Source organism: Staurois parvus, unplaced genomic scaffold (genome assembly GCF_062004578.1).
Source record: "Staurois parvus isolate SC_StPar_1 unplaced genomic scaffold, SC_StPar_1.0 ptg001316l, whole genome shotgun sequence".
NCBI lineage: Eukaryota > Metazoa > Chordata > Amphibia > Anura > Ranidae > Staurois > Staurois parvus.
The window spans coordinates 2,462,259-2,484,029 of NW_028319112.1; the positions used below are offsets into that span (position 1 = coordinate 2,462,259).

General features: G+C 42.8%; 1 protein-coding gene across 3 annotated transcripts in view; it reads left to right on the top strand.

Annotated features, from left to right (window-relative positions):
• Positions 1 to 21,771, top strand: part of CCDC198 (coiled-coil domain containing 198) — a 58,962-nt gene that overhangs the window by 23,059 nt on the left and 14,132 nt on the right. For all 3 annotated transcript variants that reach the window (XM_089661138.1, XM_089661137.1, XM_089661136.1), the window contains 4 exons: positions 426 to 511; positions 6,982 to 7,068; positions 15,746 to 15,844; positions 20,602 to 20,779. In XM_089661138.1, coding sequence (XP_089517264.1) covers positions 426 to 511; positions 6,982 to 7,068; positions 15,746 to 15,844; positions 20,602 to 20,779 — 450 coding nt within the window. The remainder of the gene's footprint in view (positions 1 to 425; positions 512 to 6,981; positions 7,069 to 15,745; positions 15,845 to 20,601; positions 20,780 to 21,771) is intronic.

Here is a 21,771-nt window from a genome sequence, read left to right on the forward strand (position 1 = left end):
TATAATAGAATGGAATAAAATAGAGTGAATATAGCCGTCTTATGAAAATTCTAATCGATTTGAAAAATGAGAAGTTTCTAATTGATTTTAAAATAAAGAATACACAGCACAAGTGTGAATATATGAAACAAATTCCTAAAACAAATCATTCTAATACAAATATGACAAAACAAAATTATTAACATAACAAATTTGTCTGTCTTGCACAAATGAGCCCTTACTGCTTTATGTCTCAGCCCTTGTCTGAGCAATAGCAGAAAATGATCCAGCTCACCATTGCCTATCAGAAACCAAAAAATCAACTTTGGGTGAAAATTTCCTTTATATATGACAGCAAATTGGGCAGCAGTCAGTTATGTTAAATTGTATTGTGAATGATCTTGTTTAAGCAATAATAGTCTGAACATTTGTTTTCTTTCTTAAAGTACCCAGGCCAATTTCTTTTGATGTTCCACTGGAAAATGGTAATACAACTAGTATAATAAAGAAGCATCCTCCCCGACGACTCCAAGTAAGATGAATTTACAAGGCTGTTTCCTGTATTTCATGGCTTTCATCTTGTGCCTGAATTCTGTCTGAATTTTCTACCATGTAAATTGTTTGCCAATGTGATATGGGACTGGCAGTAAGGAAAACCCCTAGATCAAAGTAGATCTAAACCCTAACTGGGCAATATTTAGTTTGCTAAAGCACTATGCAATACCATTTTGTTTCATAAAATATTCTTGTCACCCTTTTTTATAAAAATGTTTGCACCTCTACTGTAGATCTCTTCCAGCCACTTTCTGTCTTCTTGCACTTTCACTCATCTACCTATCATTGCTCTGCACTAGTTTCCAGATGGTGACAACAGTGGGCCATGCCTGCACAGTGTGACAATGCAGTAGGACAATTGGCAGTTGTCACCATATAGCAGGAAGTGTCTGAATAAGGACCTATACTGCAGGATCACTAGATATTATTTAAAGAAAGGTGCAGATTTAAACAACTGAAAAGAACTTTTAAAGTTATATTATCTGTTAAAGTTTATATCACATTTTACTGATTGGGTTTAGATCTAGTTTAATATTGCCAATTTAAGAAGAAGAGTAGGATATAAAAAAAGAAGCACCTATATGGGTATATACATACTCACCTATATGGGTAAATACATACTCACCTATGTGTCCCCTGCCAGCTCTAAGATCAAGAACATGACTGCTGATCACTCAGTTCTTGGTCTTCATTAAGAAGAAAGAGGTGAATGTCAGTCACCACTCTCTGCTCTGTCCCTCCAGCACTTACTTGAGCACTGAGCTGTGGAAAGGGTGGGAGCAGCTGGTCCAGGCTCTCTGCAGCTCGCTGAAAGGCTGAGCCAGCTGGTTATCAGGTATCTGAGTGCATCCTGACCTTGAAGTCAGGATCCTTCCAGAGCTTGGGACTGGCTCTGTGACATCAGTCAACAGAAGATTTTGACCCACTGATAGCTGGGTCACAGGAGTGTAGAAATAAGTGCACTCCTGTGACCCAGAAGAGATGAATGGCCAAAAAAACTTTGGCCATGCTTCTCTTTTAATGGTCTTTGTAGAGATCTAAAACACTTAGCAGCTGAAAGATGTGCATTTCAGTTATATGTGAACCGTCTGTATAAATGTTCCTCCAGAAATATAAAACAGTAACATAAAATGTTTCATTAACGCATTTACAACTATATCCCAGGCATTTTTACAGACCATTGAGAAACATGCAGCTACCTGGTAATGGAGGCTATGGCTGTAAATAACTGGAGCTAATTAAATGTTGCATTAGATTTGACAGTAGGAACTTTGTACAAACACTTACAAAAGTGAGGTCCAGAAAGCGTAGTGTGAAAAAAGACAGGAGACAGTGTTTGACAAGTCCTTTATTAAAAGAAGAAAAATAAAAGAATGTCCCCAAAGTAGATCCAACGTCAATCACGATGCCCACTGCAGCCACTACCCGAAAAAAAAAAAAAAAAGCTCTGTCCCGACGCTGGCTCCCGGCCATCTGACCTTGACAGTTCTTAAATATGTAAGGGGCAGGGCCACCTGGGGACTTCAGGTGTGTGACCCCGCCCCTTGTGGCATCATCAACATAGGGCATACTGGGTCAATGATGTCACAAGGAGGTGGGGCCACATGCATGATGTCACTGGGTGGCCCCACCTCTTACATATTTAAGAACTGTCAAGCCAGCGGAGCAGTCAAATGGCCAGGAGGCTGTGTCGGGAGTGGAACCTTTTTTTTTTTCTTTTTTTCAGGTAGCGGCAGCAGGCATCATGATTGACCATGTGAACTCAACATTAAGGCTGTATTGGAAGTGAGCCATACCCCCAGTGCAACTGTACTGTAACCTGTAGCTCTGTACTGTGTACTTGTCTCTTGATACCACACCTTGTGCCTTGGAATGCTATATTTCAAAGGGAAGGCTGCTGAGCTTGTATTCCATTCCAACAGTCCAGCTTTCCTATTACCTCACTCCCAGTGATTTCATAGGGTTACTGCCCAATACCCATGTGAACCTCTCTGCGTGCATACCTTTACTTAGTTAATTCCTTCCATATGAAGCCAGGTCTCTGAGGTCTCCACCACATGCATTCGGTCTCAGTTAACTGGGGCACAGACCACTAGAGAGCGAAACAGAGCACCGTGCACCTTCCTGTGCAGAGATCCCGTCACCCTTGCCAGTATTGTTCTTCCGCTGTCTGGCTTTGAAATCATTCCCTTGAGCTGGTTGCTCTTAGCAATGACATGTTCTCCTCTTCACCCCATGTGTGTGTAACAGGTCCAGTTTTTTACCATATGCCCTTTGCCACCATGCACCCCTTTATGGTAACTTCAGACCAGTATTTGAACGGTTAACAATTTTACTGGACACACTCGACATTACAGTCCAAAAGTGCATGAACAGACGTACCTAGCTAACTATTCTCAGGCTGCCCCAAACATACCTTCCCCAGGTAAGAGTCCATGTTCTGAAAGGAGTCCTAACACAGGTGGATTCCCCTAGCAGGCAAGTTGGTAGTGGTTACATCTTCATGGTCAGCCTCTGGCTCTTCTTCCTATGTAGCCACAGCAAAGAGCGAGCATGAGCACCCCTGAGCAGAGTCTTCTTCTTTTATAAGTAGCATAGGGTGGAGGGTAGAGCCCAGAAAAGCCCAGAAAACAGCAGAACCCAGCTTAACTCTTTCCCATCTGGGCAGCCAAGAATCCCTGTCTAACAGAGGAAGAGGGGTGGAAGGAAAGAAGGGGTGGCCAGTGAGGGATGTAACTGCTGCATTGCTGGAAGGTGAGGATTAATATTTCTGAGGGTTCATTTCCACTTTAACCATTTGCCTACTGGGCTCTTTCCCCCCCTTCCTAACCAGGCCAGTTTTCAGCTTTCAACACTGTCACACTTTGAATAACGATTACTCAGGCATGCTACACTGTACCCAAACAACATTTTTATCATTTTTTCACTCAAATAGAGCTTTCTTATGGAGGTAATTAATCAACACTGGGTTTTTTATTTTTTATTTTTTTTTGTGATATAGGGGGAAAAAACAGCAAATTGTTTGGGAAAATTTTTTTTTTTGGCTTCTATTATAAAAGTTTGCTTTTAAGTAATTTTTCTTCCTAAATTTAGGCCAAATTTTATACTGCTAAATATCTTTGGTAAAAATAACCCAAATAAGTGCATATTATATAGCCTGTGTGAAAGTTATAGAGTCTACAAGCTGTGCTACATATCATTGAAAATTGATGTCTTGCTGTACTGGCTGCCTATCTCATTTCTTGAGGCCCTGAAATGTCAGGACAGTACATATACTCCCAAATGACCCCTTTTTGGAAAGCAGTCAGTCCAAGGTATTTAGTAAGAGGCATGGTGAGTTTTTTGAAGTTGTAATTTTTTCCCAGAATTCTTTGGAAAATAAAGAAATGATCTTTTTATTGTCATATTAACAAGTTATTTCTCTCACATGGCATAGGCATACTTGCAAGTACACCCCAAAACACATTTTGCTACTTCTCCTGAGTATGATGATACCACATGTGTGAGACTTTTCCACAGCCTGGCCACATACAGAGGCCCAACATCCAAGTAGTACCTTCAAGCATGCTAGGGGCATAAATTACACATTTAATTTCCTGATTACCTATCACATTTTTGAAGGCCCTGGAGCAGCAGAACAGTGGAAGCACCTACAAAATGACCCCATTTTGGGAAGCAAACATCCCAAGGTATATTCTATGACAGGGCTCAAAGTTTCAAGTCCTGAGCTACTAGCCAGGACTTAAGAGTTGCTCACCACCAGTTGACCCACCCATCCTCTACCCTGCCCAGCCCTTAATTCCACCCCTAAACATGCCCTAGTAAATTATCTAATGAGATGGCACTGTTAAATGTTTTATGCAGAATGAAGGATGGGAAGGAAAGGAAGGAAAAAAGCAAATGGAAGGAAGGGAGAAAGGGAGGGAGAGGTGGAAGGAAAGAAGGGAGAAAGGGAGAGAGAGGTGGAAGGGAGGGAGAAAAGGAGGGAAGGGTAGAAGGAAAGGAGGGGTAGAAGGAAGGGAGGGAGGGGTAGAAGGAAAGGAGGGGTAGAAGGAAGGGAGGGAGGGGAGAAGGGAGGGGGGAGGAAGGGAGGGGTGGGTGGAAGGAAGGAAGGGAGGGAGGGGTGGGTGGAAGGAAGGAAGGAAGGGAGGGGTGGAAGAAAGGAAGGGAGGGGTGGAAGAAAGGAACGGAGGGGTTGAAGGAAGGGAGGGGTCGGTAGAAGGAACAGGAGCAGGGCAGCGGCATGAGTGTGAAGACAAATGGTCAGTTACAGGGAAATGACAAGAATTCTGAACTATGCTCACCATACTTCACTAATATTACAAAGAAGTATGGTAACACCGGAAACATTCTCCTATGCATAGGCCTAGTTGGGAAGGAAAATGGAGACAATATTAAGTTGTGTCTCGTCTAACTCCCCCTCTGGAGTATGCCCTACCCCTACATTTTTTGGAAGTTTCTCTGGGAGGGGCTTTATTGGGAAAATGGCATTTGTGGAGTCTGCTCACTGCATCTGAGTGAATGCTTACTGGTGGGGGTCTTTCCTGGTACACAAGGGCAATGATGATTTCCTCTTGGTATCGGAGAAAGGGTTTAGGTCTTTCAGTGGATTTAGAGTAGTTAACATAAGAATTATATATTGCCAAACTGAAAAGATAGACACTTTATTGTATCAGTGGTGGGTTCTTCTTGTTGCAAGGTAGGGCTGGATCATCTGATTGTTAAAATCAACTCATCCCATGAACATATTCTACTCATGTACACATTCAGGCCTAGTGCATTACCATAAAAAATGTTTAATAAAAAATAAAGTAGGTGTTGTACCCTGAGGGCTCTGAGGAAGAGGCAAGTCCTCGAAACGCGTCAGCCTTTTGGATGTCTAAACTCCCTATTGCGGACTGTTACTCAGCGCGGTGTTGACCCAGCTGTTCTTTATGATGTGCCTTGACTATATTGTCGTTTGTGAGTACAACACCTACTTTATTTTTTATTAAACATTTTTTATGGTAATGCACTAGGCCTGTGCGCCCTCTGTTTTGTCTTTCCTCATTTTGGATTTGGTATGTCTTCTCACTGGTAAATAATTTTTTAGACGACTGTGATGACTGTGTGTTGTGGCGATACACTGCTGTGATGGAGACATTGGTACAGGTATAGTTGCACTGATGTTCACTGATGAGGATGCACTGAGGTGCGCTATTGAGGTTGCACTGATGGGCGTTGATGAAGCTGCACTGATTGGCACTGAGGCAGCTCTGATGGGTTCTGGTGGGCACTGCTAAGGCTGAACTGGTGGGTACTGATGAGGCTGCTCTGATGGGTGCTGATGAGCAATGATTAGGCTGAATTGATAGGCACTGATTAGGTTGCACTGATGTGCACTAATGAGGCTGTACTGATGTGCACTAATGCAGTGCACTGAGGCTGCACTGATGGGCGCTGATGAGGCTCTATTGATATGGGCACTGATGAGGCAGCACTGATAGGTGGGCCTGGTGAGGCAGCACTAATGCGGCAGCACTGATGGGCACTGATAAGTAGCACTAGTGAGTCAGCACTAATGCGGCAGCACTGATGGGCACTGATAAGTAGCACTAGTGAGTCAGCAATAATGCGGCAGCACTGATGGGCACTGTGTGGCAGTGTAAAACAAGTGTGTAATAATGCACTCACTGTTTCTGGTACAGATCATCTCCTTCCCTTACACTCCGTCTCCGTGTGAGGAATGGAGAACCATCAAACTGGTTTGTTTACATTTGATATCGCGTGTCATTGGACACAGCGATTACGTGGTAAAGGGCTATTGTGATTGGCCCTTTATCATGATCTGTGATGTGCTTTGGCCAATGCACACAGTGATCAGTTAATTCCCGATGTGCGCCCCCAGGGTCCAAGGGATCCCTCCCGGAATAAGAGCCACACTGTAGCCGTCTTTCAGCTATGGCACTGTAAGGAAGTGGTTAACACTCAACCAACACCTTTTTTTTTTTATCAGTTAGCCTGCCAAAACATTTAATTTAGTCTTGGATAAAGCAGGGAAGGGTTACATCCTTTGTTTCTGCCTATGCCTCTTTTGGAGAAAGTTAGAGTTCTCTCTAAAGGGTTCACAGGCAAAATCTTATTTTATTGGAGTGGGGGAGGGTTAGAACTTCTTGCATTGTTTTCATTGCTGTCTTTGCCTGCCTGTCCCAGTGACAACCACCCTTTCACAAACATCTCTGGGACAGTAATAGGATCACAGAATGAAGTAGAACCTCAGTGTATTTTTGGTTGTGGCTTAGGCTTCAAAATTTTATGTAAAGTATGATTTTTAATTTCTCTGTGGCAACACAAGCTTTTGAACATCATTTTTTAAAGTGTAACCAATGTTGTTAAATACATACTAACAGTTGAAAATTGGTCTTGCTTGAGTTGACTATTTTTTTGTCCTATATTATCGATCTTTAGAAACTTGAACCAGCACTACTGCCATCCCTAGTATCTGCAGAGACCATTATCAGTAAGCAAGAAGCTGCAGCAGCACGAAAAGGAAAGGTAGGTAATCAGACAGGCTGCTGTGCCGTCTCTTCAGCTAACCAATACTGCTTTGCCAGCTTTGTCATTTCTATATATTGCTGTGTTGGTGCTTTAATTAACTAGTACTGCTGTGATGGCACTTTAGCTAGCCCACTTTGCTTTGGAAACCCTCTAGCCATGCATTCAGGCTGGATTCACACTTTTGCATTTTTGATAATATGCTTTTAAACTAAGTTTTATTTAGTATTATGACAATGCTTTGTAACAGTGTAGCGCTACCCTTTAGGGGGCTTAAAAAATGCTTGTCCCTGGTGGTTTCCCTGACCTTGCAAGCCTCCTGACACCTTTGACATTCATTTCAACAGTATAGAACAGCCTTTCTCAACCTTTTCAACACTTGTGGCCATTGGGAAGAATTACCCTCTAGCAACTCCTGGAGGAACCCTTTGTCAGGGCAGGAGCTGGGAAACGGACAGGCAGGCCTAATATCAATGTAACGCACAGGCTGACGACGACCACCACCCACAGACCGAAGTCCCTCAGGGCGCGGAGTCTAAGTCCCAGGCTGCCCTTCACCAGGGCCCCTGATGGTGGGGATGGACTTGACGCAGCCAGGAACCAGGTCGCGGCCCCCGAGGCACCCCAGCTGTGGTAATGGCCGCCTTCAATGGCGTGTAGCTAGTGGTAAAGACAATAGAGTAGTCAGACAGGCCGGGTGTCAGGAATGGATTCAGCACTGGTGGTGGGACTCTCCTGCCGTGTGGGCTGCAGTACCAGAGCTGACCAGCGGGTGCTCTCAGCACTGGTGGTGGGACTCTCCTGCCGTGTGGGCTGCAGTACCAGAGCTGACCAGCGGGTGCTCTTAGCAGCCAGAAGCTCACAATCAGCCAAACCTGGGGCTGATTACAGAAAGGTGTATATAAGGCATGGCCAGGCCTGTGCTCTGGGCCTTGGTGTATGTTTTCCCATGAGCCCCTGTATCCTGTTCCTAGTTCCTGTGAGAAGATACCTGGTTGCCGACCCTGCCTGATCCTGATTCCTGTTGACCGTCTCCTGTTCTGACTACTGGCTCATCCCTGACCATCCTTCTGCCTGATCCTCTGTACTGCGCTGTCCGTGAGTTACTGAACCTGGTTTGTGACCTTGACCATTCTCTGCCTGCTCCTTTGATACCTTGCTGCCCGCACGTTGCTGACTTGGCCCGTCTGACCACGCTCACTACTCTGCCATCCATCCATCCTGCACGGATCCAGCCGTACCTGCACATACCTCTGGCGGATCCCTCTATCACTAGCAGGTGTACTCAGAGGCCGCGACCTGGTTCCTGTCTGCTCCAAGTCCATCCCCACCATTAGGGGCCCTGGTGAATAGCAGACTGGGACTTAGACTCCGCGCCCTGGGGAATCCTGCCCTGAGGACCGCTAGAGGTACCACCAGGCAGTCGTTACAGAACCCTACGGCCGGCCTGACCATTCCACCTCTCCAGCCCTGACTACGCCTGTGTTCCTGCACCTCCTAAGATTAGTGGAAGGTTAGTTTGCTCACTGTGCGTTTATATATATATCTGGGTGGCTAATAATAACCTGTATTATACTATACCTGAAACCTGCGTTTCCCTGTGTCAGTCCACACCTTTCTGGTCACTCCTTGATTCCTGACACCGGGTCAACAACAACGAGACAAAAACGGTACAGGACAGCAGACGAGAATCACAGGTCACGAGCCGGGTTCAGCAACGGAGGGTCAGATCAAAGGAGAACACAAAGAATGGTCAGGTCACAAGCCGAGTCAGATTCCAGGAGAGTCACGAGAGTCAGAACAGAGTAACAGCAACACAAAGACACAAGACACAAGTGCAAAGAGCATGTGTGGAACACAGGCTTATATGTCATCAGCCACACCCCTCTGGGGGATGGACCTCAGAGACCTGAAGGCATAAAAGATTCCCACCATGCTCTGCAGAAATCCAAGATGGATGCCAGCACATGGAGTAACATAACCTCTGGTAAAAAGGTAGGACCTTGACACCCTTGTTGAGAAATAGAATAATAATACAAGAGACATAATTCTTTAGTAACACTTCTATATTATCTTGTTCAAAAAAATTAGGCTACAGGAACAATAGGTTTAGGATATGCAACCCGCAATTAACACATAAAAGAACACTGGCAAAAAAGGAATAACCAATTAGCAATGTTTAACAGCAGTCATGAGTAGTAAGCTTCAACTATTTAATTGCAACACCAGCAGTAAGAGGAGGAAGAAAAGACTTGTTAACTTATCAACTCCCTCTAGGCCACCAACCCTGCAACAAGGCATACAGAGAATTATGTAAATGTGTACTCTGGCATAAATAGATATACAGTAAGTACTCTAAGTTGAATATCAAAGGCCTTAGAAGAGAAAATGTCCCTTTAACTAGAGATTGCAACTCTGTTTAAAGTTCCTGATATGGTGGTATCCATTGTCTTCTGCTAGCAATGGTAGGGCCCATAAGCATTAGTGAAAACTTGTAATTCTATGACGTTAAACAGATAAGCTGTGGTAATGCTCAAAGCAAAGGTCTCTTGGTAACTGAGGGTAAAAGGTGTCTGCATGCAGTGTCTCCAGAGTGATGACAGAAAGAGGTTGGACATCCACTCACTCACCAGTCCTATGGATAGCAGTCTCCTAGGAACAAGAGTTCTTGCAAAGGCTCTTGGCTGTTTACAGGGATGTGCAGAGTTATCGCCTGACGGCCTTTCAGCGCAGTAAGCAAAGAGGATTGACTGAAGACTGAATAGTGACAGTCCCAATGCAGAGAAGCTGATGTGATCCCTGGGTTGTGATCGGATTCACCTTTTTGATGAACTGATGTGCAGTTGCGAGTCCCGCAGCAGTAGGCCAGCTATCTGTTTCTGTTCAGCTCTGAATCCCCATGCGGTAGAATATATCTGCTATCCCACCATCCTTCTCATTTGCCAGCTCTCTGGTAGTTGTAGTTCAATCAGTACTTAGGAATACAGTATGTATTGGCTATAGGACTACAGGTCCCAAGATCCTCTGCTGTCAGAAAAACTGAATCCACTCTGCTAACATAAAGTGATGTAGCAGTCCCAGTACTGGGTACTAGGAGGTCTATGGGAACTATAAGTATATGGGAATTCAAAACCTGCTGAAAGCAAGTCAAATGCAGGTCAGAAGGAAATCAACGTCAGGTCAAATTCGCCTGTCATTGAATTCTGAATTAGAGTCTCATACTAATTTCAAACTGATGCCATCAACACAAGCCTAAAGCCCATTGAAACAGACCCTAAAAACCATTATCAGGATGGCAGCCCCTGTTGCACTGCCCATGGAAAATCTTTGGAATAAAGACGAAAGTCTTACATTTCCATCACAAGATTTAATCCCTTTAATGTACATGACAAAATCACAGGTTTGTTTTGGCTTGATTTTCCATTAGCAAAAGTAGACTTTGGTGTGCAGAAGTCAAACAAAGACGTGAATTTTTCTTACTATAGTTATCAATCACACATTTTTCTCTTCATCATCAGCAGAATTGAAGATATCATGTAGAGTGGGGCAAAAAAGTATTTAGTCAGCCAACAACTGTGCAAGTTCTCCCGCTTGAAAAGATGAGAGAGGCCTGTAATTGGCATCATAGGTAGACCTTAACTATGAGAGACAAAATGAGAAAAAAAATCCAGACAATCACATTGGCTGATTTGGAAAGAATTTATTTGCAAATTATGGTGGAAAATAAGTATTTGGTCAATATCAAAAGTTCATCTCAATACTTTGTTATATATCCTTTGTTGGCAATGACAGAGGTCAAACGTTTCCTGTAAGTCTTCACAAGGTTGGCACACACTGTTGCTGGTATGTTGGCCCATTCCTCCATGCAGATCTCCTCTAGAGCAGTGATGTTTTGGGGCTGTCGCTGGGCAACACAGACTTTCAACTCCCTTTAAAGGTTTCCTATGAGGTTGAGATCTGGAGACTGGCTAGGCCACTCCAGGACCTTAAAATGCTTCTTACAAAGCCACTCCTTCGTTGCCCAGATGGTACGTTTGGGATCATTGTCATGTTGGAAGACCCAGCCACGTTTCATCTTCAATGCCCTTGCTGATGGAAGGAGGTTTGCACTCAAAATCTCACGATACATGGCCCCATTCATTCTGTCCTGTACATGGATCAGTCGTCCTGGTCCCTTTGCGGAGAAAAAGCCCCAAAGCATGATGTTGCCACCCCCATGCTTCACAGTAGGTATGGTGTTCTTTGGATGCCACTCAGCATTCTCTCTCCTCCAAACACGACGAGTTGTGTTTCTACCAAACAGTTCTATTTTGGTTTCATCTTACCATATGACATTCTCCCAATCCTCTTCTGGATCATCCAAATGCTCTCTAGCAAACTTCAGACATGTACTGGCTTAAGCAGGGGGACACGTCTGGCACTGCAGGATCTGAGTCCCTGGCGGCGTAGTGTGTTACTGATGGTAGCCTTTGTTATGTTGGTCCTAGCTCTCTGCAGGTCATTCACTAGGTCCCCCAGTGTGGTCCTGGGATTTTTGGTCACCGTTCTTGTGATCATTTTGACCCCACGGGGTGAGATCCTGCGTGGAGCCCCAGATCGAGGGAGATTATCAGTGGTCTTGTATGTCTTTCATTTTCTAATTATTGCTCCCACAGTTGATTTGTTCACAACAAGCTGATTGCTTATTGCAGATGCAGTCTTCCCAGCCTGGTGCAGGTTTACAGTTTTGTTTCTGGTGTCCTTCGACAGCTCTTTGGTCTTCACCATAGTGGAGTTTGGAGTGTTACTGTTTGAGGTTGTGAACAGGTGTCTTTTATACTGATAACAAGTTCAATCAGGTGCCATTGATACAAGTAATGAGTGCAGGACAGAGGAGCCTCTTAAAGAAGAAGGTACAGGTCTGTGAGAGCCAGAAATCTTGCTTGTTTGTAGGTGACCAAATACTTATTTTCCACCATAATTTGCTAATAAATTCTTTCCAAATCAGCCAATGTGATTGTCTGGATTTTTTTTCTTATTTTGTCTCTCATAGTTGAGGTCTACCTATGATGCCAATTACAGGCCTCTCTCATCTTTTTAAGTGGGAGAACTTGCACAATTGGTGGCTGACTAAATACTTTTTTGCCCCACTGTATAAGCTTTTCAGAATAGATAATAGTGCATGCAGAGATCTTATTAACATACTGTGTGTGTGTGTGTGTGTGTGTGTGTGTGTGTGTGTGTGTGTGTGGTGTGACCATCCATAGGATGATCAAAATATCTTGGTTGGTTCTCCAACTATAGATCTTCTGTGGATGTAGGCTGCCTCATATCCTTCATGTCTCTTCATGTAATCCCAGACAGACTTGATGATGTTTAGATCAGGGCTCTGTGGGGGCCAAACCATTACTTCCAAGACTCCTTGTTGTTCTTTACACTGAAGATAGTTCAGTGGCTGCATGTTTAGAGACGTTTTCCTGCTGCAGAATAAACTTGGGGCCAATCACACACCTGCTTGATGGTATATCAATGGGGTCCTCAGCATTGAGGACCCCATTGATCCTGACCAAATCTCCAACTCCATTTGCAGAAGTGCAGCCCCAAACTTGCAATGAACCTCCACCATGCTTCACTGTTGCCTGCAGACCCTCATTATTGTACTTCTCTCTTTCCCTTTGCAAAAAAACTACCTCCTGTTACAGCCATATACCATATAAAAATTTTTGACTCATCAATCCAGAGCACCTGCTGCCATTTTCTGCTCCCCAGCTCTTATGTTTTCATTTGCAGTTATGGCTTTTTTGCCACAATTCCTCTATGTGGACCACTTCTGGCCAGACGTCTCCGGACAGTAGATGGCTGTATCTGGGTTCCACTGGTTTTTGCCAGTTGTGTGCAGATGGCACTGCTGGACATCTTCCATTGTTGAAAGGACATAAGCATGCTGAATTGTCTTCTTGGCCAACCACTATGTCTACATTCCTCAACATTGCTTGTTTTTTTGTGCTTCTTCAAAAGAGCTTGAACAGCACATCTTGAAACCCCTTTCTGCTTTGAAATCTTTGTCTTGGAGAGACCTTGCAGATGCAGTATAGCTACCTTGTGTCTTGTTGCTGTGCTCAGTTTTGCCATGGTGTATGACCTGTGACACAAAATTGTCTTCCACAACCTCACCATAGTAGCAGAGTTTAGCTGTTCCTCACTCAGTTTTAAACCTCCTACACAGATTTTTCTGTTTCAGTTAATGACTGTGTTTCAACCTCCACATGAAATTGATGAACATTGGCACCTGACTAAAAAAATGAAACCAGCACTCAAATCTTCATGCTGACTAGGGATACTGTAACTGTCATTCACTGAGGTGCAGCCCTGGGAAGATCTCCGAAGAAGGGAGTACGACTCCCGAAACGCACCAGCCTACCTCATTCTCATTAAGGGTCTCACGTCACTTGGGACTGTCACCACGGACTCCTTGTCTCTGTTTTAATCCCCTTTGGTTTGTGAGTATGCACTTGTATGCATTTTAATAAACATGTGTTTCACCATGGTAATACACGAAGAGTGCGCCCTGTTTTTGCTTTTCTTCACAAACATACACCTGACTCTAAAGCAGGCCATTTGGGTCAAATTCCGAATGATTTTTCGATCGATCGAAAACATTGTTCGTTCTGTAATCCGATGGTGCCACCAATGATTTGGTGTGTGTTATTCCCTCATTATCCCAATTACAATGAGCAGATAAAAGGTCCAGAGTTCATTTCAAGTGTGCTATTTGCATTTGGAATCTGTTGCTGTCAACTCTCAAGATGATATCCAAAGAACTGTCACTATCAGTGAAGCAAGCCATCATTAGGCTGAAAAAACAAAACAAACCCATCAGAGAGATAGCAAAAACATTAGGCGTGGCCAAAACAACTGTTTGGAACATTCTTAAAAAGAAGGAACGCACCGGTGAGCTCAGCAACACCAAAAGACCCAGAAGACCACGGAAAACAACTGTGGTGGATGACCGAAGAATTCTTTCCCTGGTGAAGAAAACACCCTTCACAACAGTTGGCCAGATCAAGAACACTCTCCAGGAGGTAGGTGTATGTGTGTCAAAGTCAACAATCAAGAGAAGACTTCACCAGAGTGAATACAGAGGGTTCACCACAAGATGTAAACCATTGGTGAGCCTCAAACACAGGAAGGCCAGATTAGAGTTTGCCAAACGACATCAAAAAAAGCCTTCACAGTTCTGGAACAACATCCTATGGACAGATGAGACCAAGATCAACTTGTACCAGAGTGATGGGAAGAGAAGAGTATGGAGAAGGAAAGGAACTGCTCATGATCCTAAGCATACCACCTCATCAGTGAAGCATGGTGGTGGTAGTGTCATGGCATGGGCATGTATGGCTGCCAATGAAACTGGTTCTCTTGTATTTATTGATGATGTGACTGCTGACAAAAGCAGCAGGATGAATTCTGAAGTGTTTCGGGCAATATTATCTGCTCATATTCAGCCAAATGCTTCAGAACTCATTGGACGCCGCTTCACAGTGCAGATGGACAATGACCCAAAGCAGACTGCAAAAGCAACCAAAGAGTTTTTTAAGGGAAAGAAGTGGAATGTTATGCAATGGCCAAGTCAATCACCTGACCTGAATCTGATTGAGCATGCATTTCACTTGCTGAAGACAAAACTGAAGGGAAAATGCCCCAAGAGCAAGCAGGAACTTTAGACAGTTGCAGTAGAGGCCTGGCAGAGCATCACCAGGGATGAAACCCAGCGTCTGGTGATGTCTATGCGTTCCAGACTTCAGGCTGTAATTGACTGCAAAGGATTTGCAACCAAGTATTAAAAAGTGAAAGTTTGATTTGTGATTATTATTCTGTCCCATTACTTTTGGTCCCTTAACAAGTAAGAGGCACATATGCAAACTGTTGTAATTCCTACACCGTTCACCTGATTTGGATGTAAATACCCTCAAATTAAAGCTGACAGTCTGCAGTTAGAGCACATCTTGTTCGTTTCATTTCAAATCCATTGTGGTGGTGTATAGAGCCAAAAATGTTAGAAGTGTGTCAATGTCCCAATATTTATGGACCTGACTGTAGTTACATCGTTAGTCTGGCTGAAAAAAGACAAAAGTCCATCCAGTTCAACCATTAAAAAAAAAAGTTATAATCCTATACCCACAGTTGATCCAGAGGAAGGCAAAAAAAACCCTAGCAAAGCATGATCCAATTTGCTCCTGCAGGGGAAAAAATTCCTTCCTGAACCCCTGAGAGGCAATCGGATATTCTCTGGATCAACTTTACCTATAAATGTTAGTATCCAGTTATATTCTGTGTAACTAAGAAAGAATCCAGGCCTTCTTTGAAGCAATCCACTGAGCTGAGTTAGTTTAACCCACCCATCCTCGTCTCCAATTCTAGTCTGTTTGAAGACACTTGTGCTGAAGGGTGTAGTGCTGTTCCTTACCTCTGCCATCACTGGGAACTGTAGTATGAAGAAAGCTTCAGCATTTTAATTGGTAAAATGGTATTTCATGGCATTTTCAAGCAAAAATCTGTTCAAAATCATAACATAATTTGAGATTTCAATTGTGCTTGATGATGCTGATGACGATGAAGATTATTGTGCTTAATAGTGAGTTTTGGGTTGGCTACTGATTTATAGAGAATAAGAGGAATAATAATTGTTGTCTTTTAGGTGCTGGAAAAGAAAGCATTGATGGCCAAACAGACTTCAGCGAGGAGACAGCACATCCACAAGATGCAAATGCAAGAAATAAGCCGCAAACGTGAAGAGGTGGGAGAAACAATGGTGGAAAATACAGAGTAGAAAAACTTTGGGTGTCCAGAGTAGACGAGAACCCCTTCTCTTTATACAGATTTATTTGATAAGGGAAAGAGTGGTCACCAATGGCAACCAGTCAGAATTCTGCTTACTGTAGAATGTTAAATGAAAGATCATTTCTGATTGGTTGCCAAGGTTTACAGCACTCTTGCTATTTGTTAAAAAGTACAATATTGGTTCCCATATTTGGCCAGTAAATACATAATCGTATCTAAAAAGTAAGAAATATTAAATTTTGCCACACATATGTACTGCAGTGAAAGCAGGACTCCAGTGAAATTAAATGATTAAAGGTGAAGTTTAATCTGCTTTTATTTTGCCTTCTCTGGAAGAATCCTTTCCCCGGTCATCAACATGCTAATTACATTTTTAAATAAAACCTTTACATTTTTATTATAATACTGTTCCTAACTTTAGACCCTGGAAATGTTGTCATTGGGCCTCTATGCTTCTCTAGGCAACATGGGCAGATCATGGCTGGTGGGTGGAACCACCAGGGTGTTAAACATAGTGCCCTGAAAAAAACACAGCACCCTGCCTCAGTACTGCCAAGAGTCTTTAACCCTTAGCCCCGATGCAAGCAGTGGGAGGAGTTATTCAAATATCAGAAGGCCTTGATGGGTGGATGCCAATGTGGAGGTTCTTAGCCAGGCTGTATTTGGCATGCAGGTTGTCTAGGTAATGCCCACATGAGATGCTGAAGTCCACCAAATGAAAGGGGCGGGCCACAGATAGTTTGGCCAGGGAGGAAAGAGCCATGGTAGTGCTTGAGTTCAGCTTTTAATTTGCCCTCGCTCTCTAGTTCCTGAAGGATATAATTCAGTTTTTTTCCTGTGGATTATTTAACAAAGAGTATTAAAAACCTTAACCTGTGGTCCTTCAACAACATGACCACATTCATGACCAAACAGAATAGGCAAACATAAGGAGGACACAGTAATTGGATCTGACACAAACACAAGCATTCACAGAGACACTGAGAGCTCACCACCATGCAGTGTTGTATCAGATTAGCACTCCCACATTTGTGATACAACACAGAAGGGGTAGCAAGGCATGCTTTGGATTCTGTATGACCCGGAAAAGGATGCTTTCTTGTCCTTTTGGTACATAAGGACCAGCTAGCCAAAGAAATACATGCACATGGGGATTCGATAAGCTATGACACTACAAACTGCAGTCACAAAATGTGAACCCATTATTACAAAGTAAGGCAAACAGACAACACAGAGGATATACAATATACAATAATAGCTAGTTAAACCAACTAAAACATTTCAAAGTGTAGAATGCCCTTAAAGTGTTACTAAACCCAGGACCCTGAATTCGCTATATCTGGTCTCCCACAGTACACACAACATGGAAATGCAATTATTTTAGTAAATATAAATTGCTAAATACCTTTTCTCATCAGCAGTTAGAGCAGTCTTATGACTTTTATCAGTGTCCTGCTGAGCACTGGTTAAAGCTTGTAGGAGGAGTTTTCATTCTGCTCTGACTCTATCTTATGAGGTAGCATGACACCTGGCCCTCTGTCCGGACAGTGCCGATTACTGATTACTGTACTGATTACATGCACCCTCATTAAAGAAAAAAAAAAATCCTCTCTAGCAATACACACCAAAGTTGAGCATGTGCAGAGTGTCACCTAGGGCTCTGTACTATCAACAGATGGACTGCGGACAGTAGAAGAAGGGGAGGATCAGAGAAGCCAGGATTAAACAGCCTTTTTAAATGAGAAGGATTAACTCCTTAGGTACCATAGTGAGCATAACAAGCATGATTTACTGCATATACAGATTTCTTTTACTGTTGTGAGTTTAGTAACACTTTAAATTCAGTCGAGAAAAATAAATCGCCAACCTTCCTCTGCTGTATGGCAGGGTTGCCTTGATCAAAAGAATAGCTGAACAGAAATAGAAATCTTTTGGGAGGAAAAAAGTTCCCATATACTGTATGTACAGTGGATATAAAAAGTCTACACACCCCTGTTAAAATGTCAGCTTTCTGTGATGTAAAAAAAAAAAATGAGACAAAGATAAATAATTTCAGAATTTGTTTCCACTTTTAATGTAACCTATAAACTGTACAACTCAATTGAAAAACAAATCTTTTAGGTGGAGGAAAGTAAAAATAAAAAACAAAAATAATATGGTTGCATAAGTGTGCACACCCTTAACCACTTCCCGACTGCCCTATAGTAGAACTACTTGTACACGGTGGCAGGGCTGTGCAAAATTATGTATGTATACTTGATTTCGTATTTCTGGGTTGGGGGGGCGCGCTGCCATTGGCAGCTACAGCTGTCGAGCACTAGGTCCCAGCCGCAGATTCCTCAATCGCCGAGGAACACTGACAGGGGAGAGGTCTGTATGTAAACAATACAGACCTCTCCACTGTCAGCACAGCATGCTGCTTTGTATTGCTCTGCTTAGCAGAGGAATACAAAGCAGCATCCTGACACAGTAAAGCTCACACAGCACAGTTTGTAACACAGCACACAGCTAACCCATTGATCACCCCAGATGTTAACCCATTCCTGCCGAGTGCCATTAGTACAGTGTCAGTGCTTTTTATTAGCACTGATCTTTGTATTAGTGCCACTGGGGATGTCAGTGACACCAAGTCAGTTCCCCCCAGTGTCAGAATGCCCGCAGTCCCACTATAAGTTGCCGATCGCCGCCATTAGTAATATAAAAAAAAAATCCAGTATATATACCGCCATTTGTAGAAACTATAACTTTCACGTAAACCAGTTAATTTACACGTATTTGGATTTTTTTTAGCAAAGACATGGAGCAGAATACATTTTAGCCTAAATTTATGATGAAATTTGATTTTTGTTTTATTTTTTACTGGACATGTTTTATAGCAAAAAGTCAAAAATATTGTTTTTTTTTTCAAAATTGTTGGTCTTTTTTTGTTTATAGCACAAAAAATAAAAAACATAGAGACGATCAAATACCACTGAAAAAAATCTCCATTTGTGGGGAAAAAAGGACATAAATTTAATTTGGGTGCAGCGTTGCAAGACTGTGCAATTGTCAGTTAAAGTAATGCAGCGCCGTATCACAAACAATGGCCTGGTCAGGAAGGGGGGTAAATCCTCTGGAGGGCAAATGGTTAAACTAACACTTTGTTGAAGCACCTTCTGATTTTATTACAGCACTCAGTCTTTTTGGGTATGAGTATCAGAACGGCACATCCTGACTTGGCAATATTTGCCCACTCTTCCTTGCGAAAACACTCCAAATCTGTCAGATTGTGAGGGCATCTCTTGTGGACAGCTCTCTTCAGATCACCCCACAGATTTTCGAGCGGATCCAGGTGTGGGCTCTGGCTGGGCCATTCCAAAACTTTCATCATCTTCTGATGAAGCCAATTTTTTATTTATTTGGATGTATGTTTTGGGTCGTTGTCATGCTGAAAGATGAAGTTCCTCTTCATGTTCAGCTTTCTACCAGAAGCCTGAAGGATTTGTGCCAATATTGACTGGTATTTGGAACTGTTCATAATTCCCTCTACCTTGACTAAGGCCCCAGTTCCAGCTGAAGAAAAACAGCCCCAAAGCATGATCCTGCCACCACCATGCTTCACTGTGGGTGTGGTGTTCTTTTGGTGATTTTGCAGTGGTATTTTTGCACCAAACATATCTTTTGGAATTATGGCCAAAAAGTTCAACCTTGGATTCATCAGACCATAACACATTTTTCCCACATGCTTTTGGGAGACTTCAGATGTGTTTTTTCAAAATTTAGCTGGGCCTGGATGTTTTTCTTCATAAGAAAAGGCTTCCGTCTTGCCACTCTTCCCCATAGCCCAGACATATGAAGAATACAGGAGATTGTTGTCACATGTACCACACAGCCAGTACTTGCCAGATATTCCTGCAGCTAATTTAATGTTGCTGTAGGCCTCTTGGCAGCCTCCCAGACCAGTTTTCTTCTCATCAATTTTGTAGGGATGTACAGTTCTTGGTAATGTCACTGTTGTACCATATTTTTTCATCTTGATGATGACTGTCTTCACTGTGTTCTATGGGATATCTAATGCCTTGGAAATTCTTTTGTACCCTTCTCCTGACTGATACCTTTTAACAATGAGATCCCTCTGATGCTTTGGAAGCTCTCTGCAGACCATGGCTTTTGCTCTAGGATGCAACTACAAAAATGTCAGAAAAGACCTACTAGAACAGCTGAACTTTATTTGGGGTTAATCAGAGGCACTTTAAATGATGGCAGGTGTACTGACTCCTATAACATGATTTTGAATGTGATTGCTTAATTTTCAACACAGCTACATCCCCAGTTATAAGAGGGTGTGCACACTTATGCAACCACATTATTTTATCTTTTTATGTTTACTTCCCCCCTAAAAGATTTCACTTTGTTTTTCAATTGAGTTTTACAGTTTATAGGTCATATTAAAGGTGGAAAAAGTTCTGAAACGATTTATCTTTGTCTACTTTATTTACATCACAGAAACCTGACATTTGAAAAGGGGTGTGTAGACTTTTTATGTACGCTTTATCCCAACTGTTTATTTGCCTGAAGTTTCTGTTATTGTTACTTTAATAAAATAATTGAAAGAAGAACTTGAAATGATTGCTACTTATATAGGGCAATAAGAGGAAAGCTCGGACATGAGCACTCATCTGGCAGCTATGCCTCTTTGCAGTGACATCTCTCGGTGTCTTTTTGCTTGTACAGATGAATCACTTACAGTCTCAGGCAGAAGTGAAGAGGAACATCCACCGAGAGAGCAAGATCAATAAACATAAAATGAGGGAAATGAAGGCTAACAAAGTGAGAGGAAATGCAATGAGGTGTCATGAAGATGAAGATTTCCTGCCGGTGGAACATGATGACACTTTTAATATGGACCATGGTGAGATTTACAGTGTAAATATATTGCTAAACCTAGACTCGGAGCACTTTCACTGCAGTGCTGAATATATCGTTCACCGTTCCCCTGATAAACATTCAATCTGATGCTTGCTGTGTTAGCTGATTGTTGGAGTTAATTTATATTTGGTTATAATGAGCTGTAAATCAATTTTTCCGAAAAGTGTGAGATGTTTAGGACCATTGTAGGTTGTTCACGCTCTCATGGTAGGTGGGACATTGCAGAGCTGAGGATTTCTGTACTGCTATGCAGCAGAATATACTCAGTTTTGCAAGCTGCTATTGGTAAGCATGGACTGGAATGTGTTCCAGGGGATATTGCAGAGCTGATAATATTCTGTCAGTATACTTATTGTAGGTCCCTATCACAGATGCACACACATACTAGGGATAGTTTGGACAGGAGCCTATTAATCTACTAGCATGTCTTCAGAGCAGGGATTCTCAACCATGGTTTCTCCATAGGTTATTAGAGGCTCCCTGAGCTGTTGATTGACCCCCCATCTTATGGTGCCTCCATGGTTCCTGGTCAAACAACACTTGGCACAACCATAGGTAAAATTCCAACCAACATTTAGCTGCTTGTGGCATTCTGACCACCACTGTAAAAATTAAGTTCTTCTTACTGACCACCAATGTAAATGGCATTCCTCCCATTAACCCATGATGAGTTACTTTTTGCACGAGTTCCCCAAGAACCGAAAATGATTTCAAGTGTTCCTCTGGGGTAAAAAGGTTGAGACAAGTTGTTTTAGAGTGTGGGAGCACATAGAGAACATGCAAACTCCCTAAAGGTAGCGTCCTGATTGAGATTTGAACCAATGACTCTATTGTCCGCAACATCGCCAAAATCCGCACGTTCCTAACCCCAGAAACCACTAAACAGCTCATCCACTCCCTCATCATATCACGACTCGACTACTGCAACTCCCTCCTCACTGGCCTGCCTCGCTGCTGGCTATCCCCGCTTCAGTA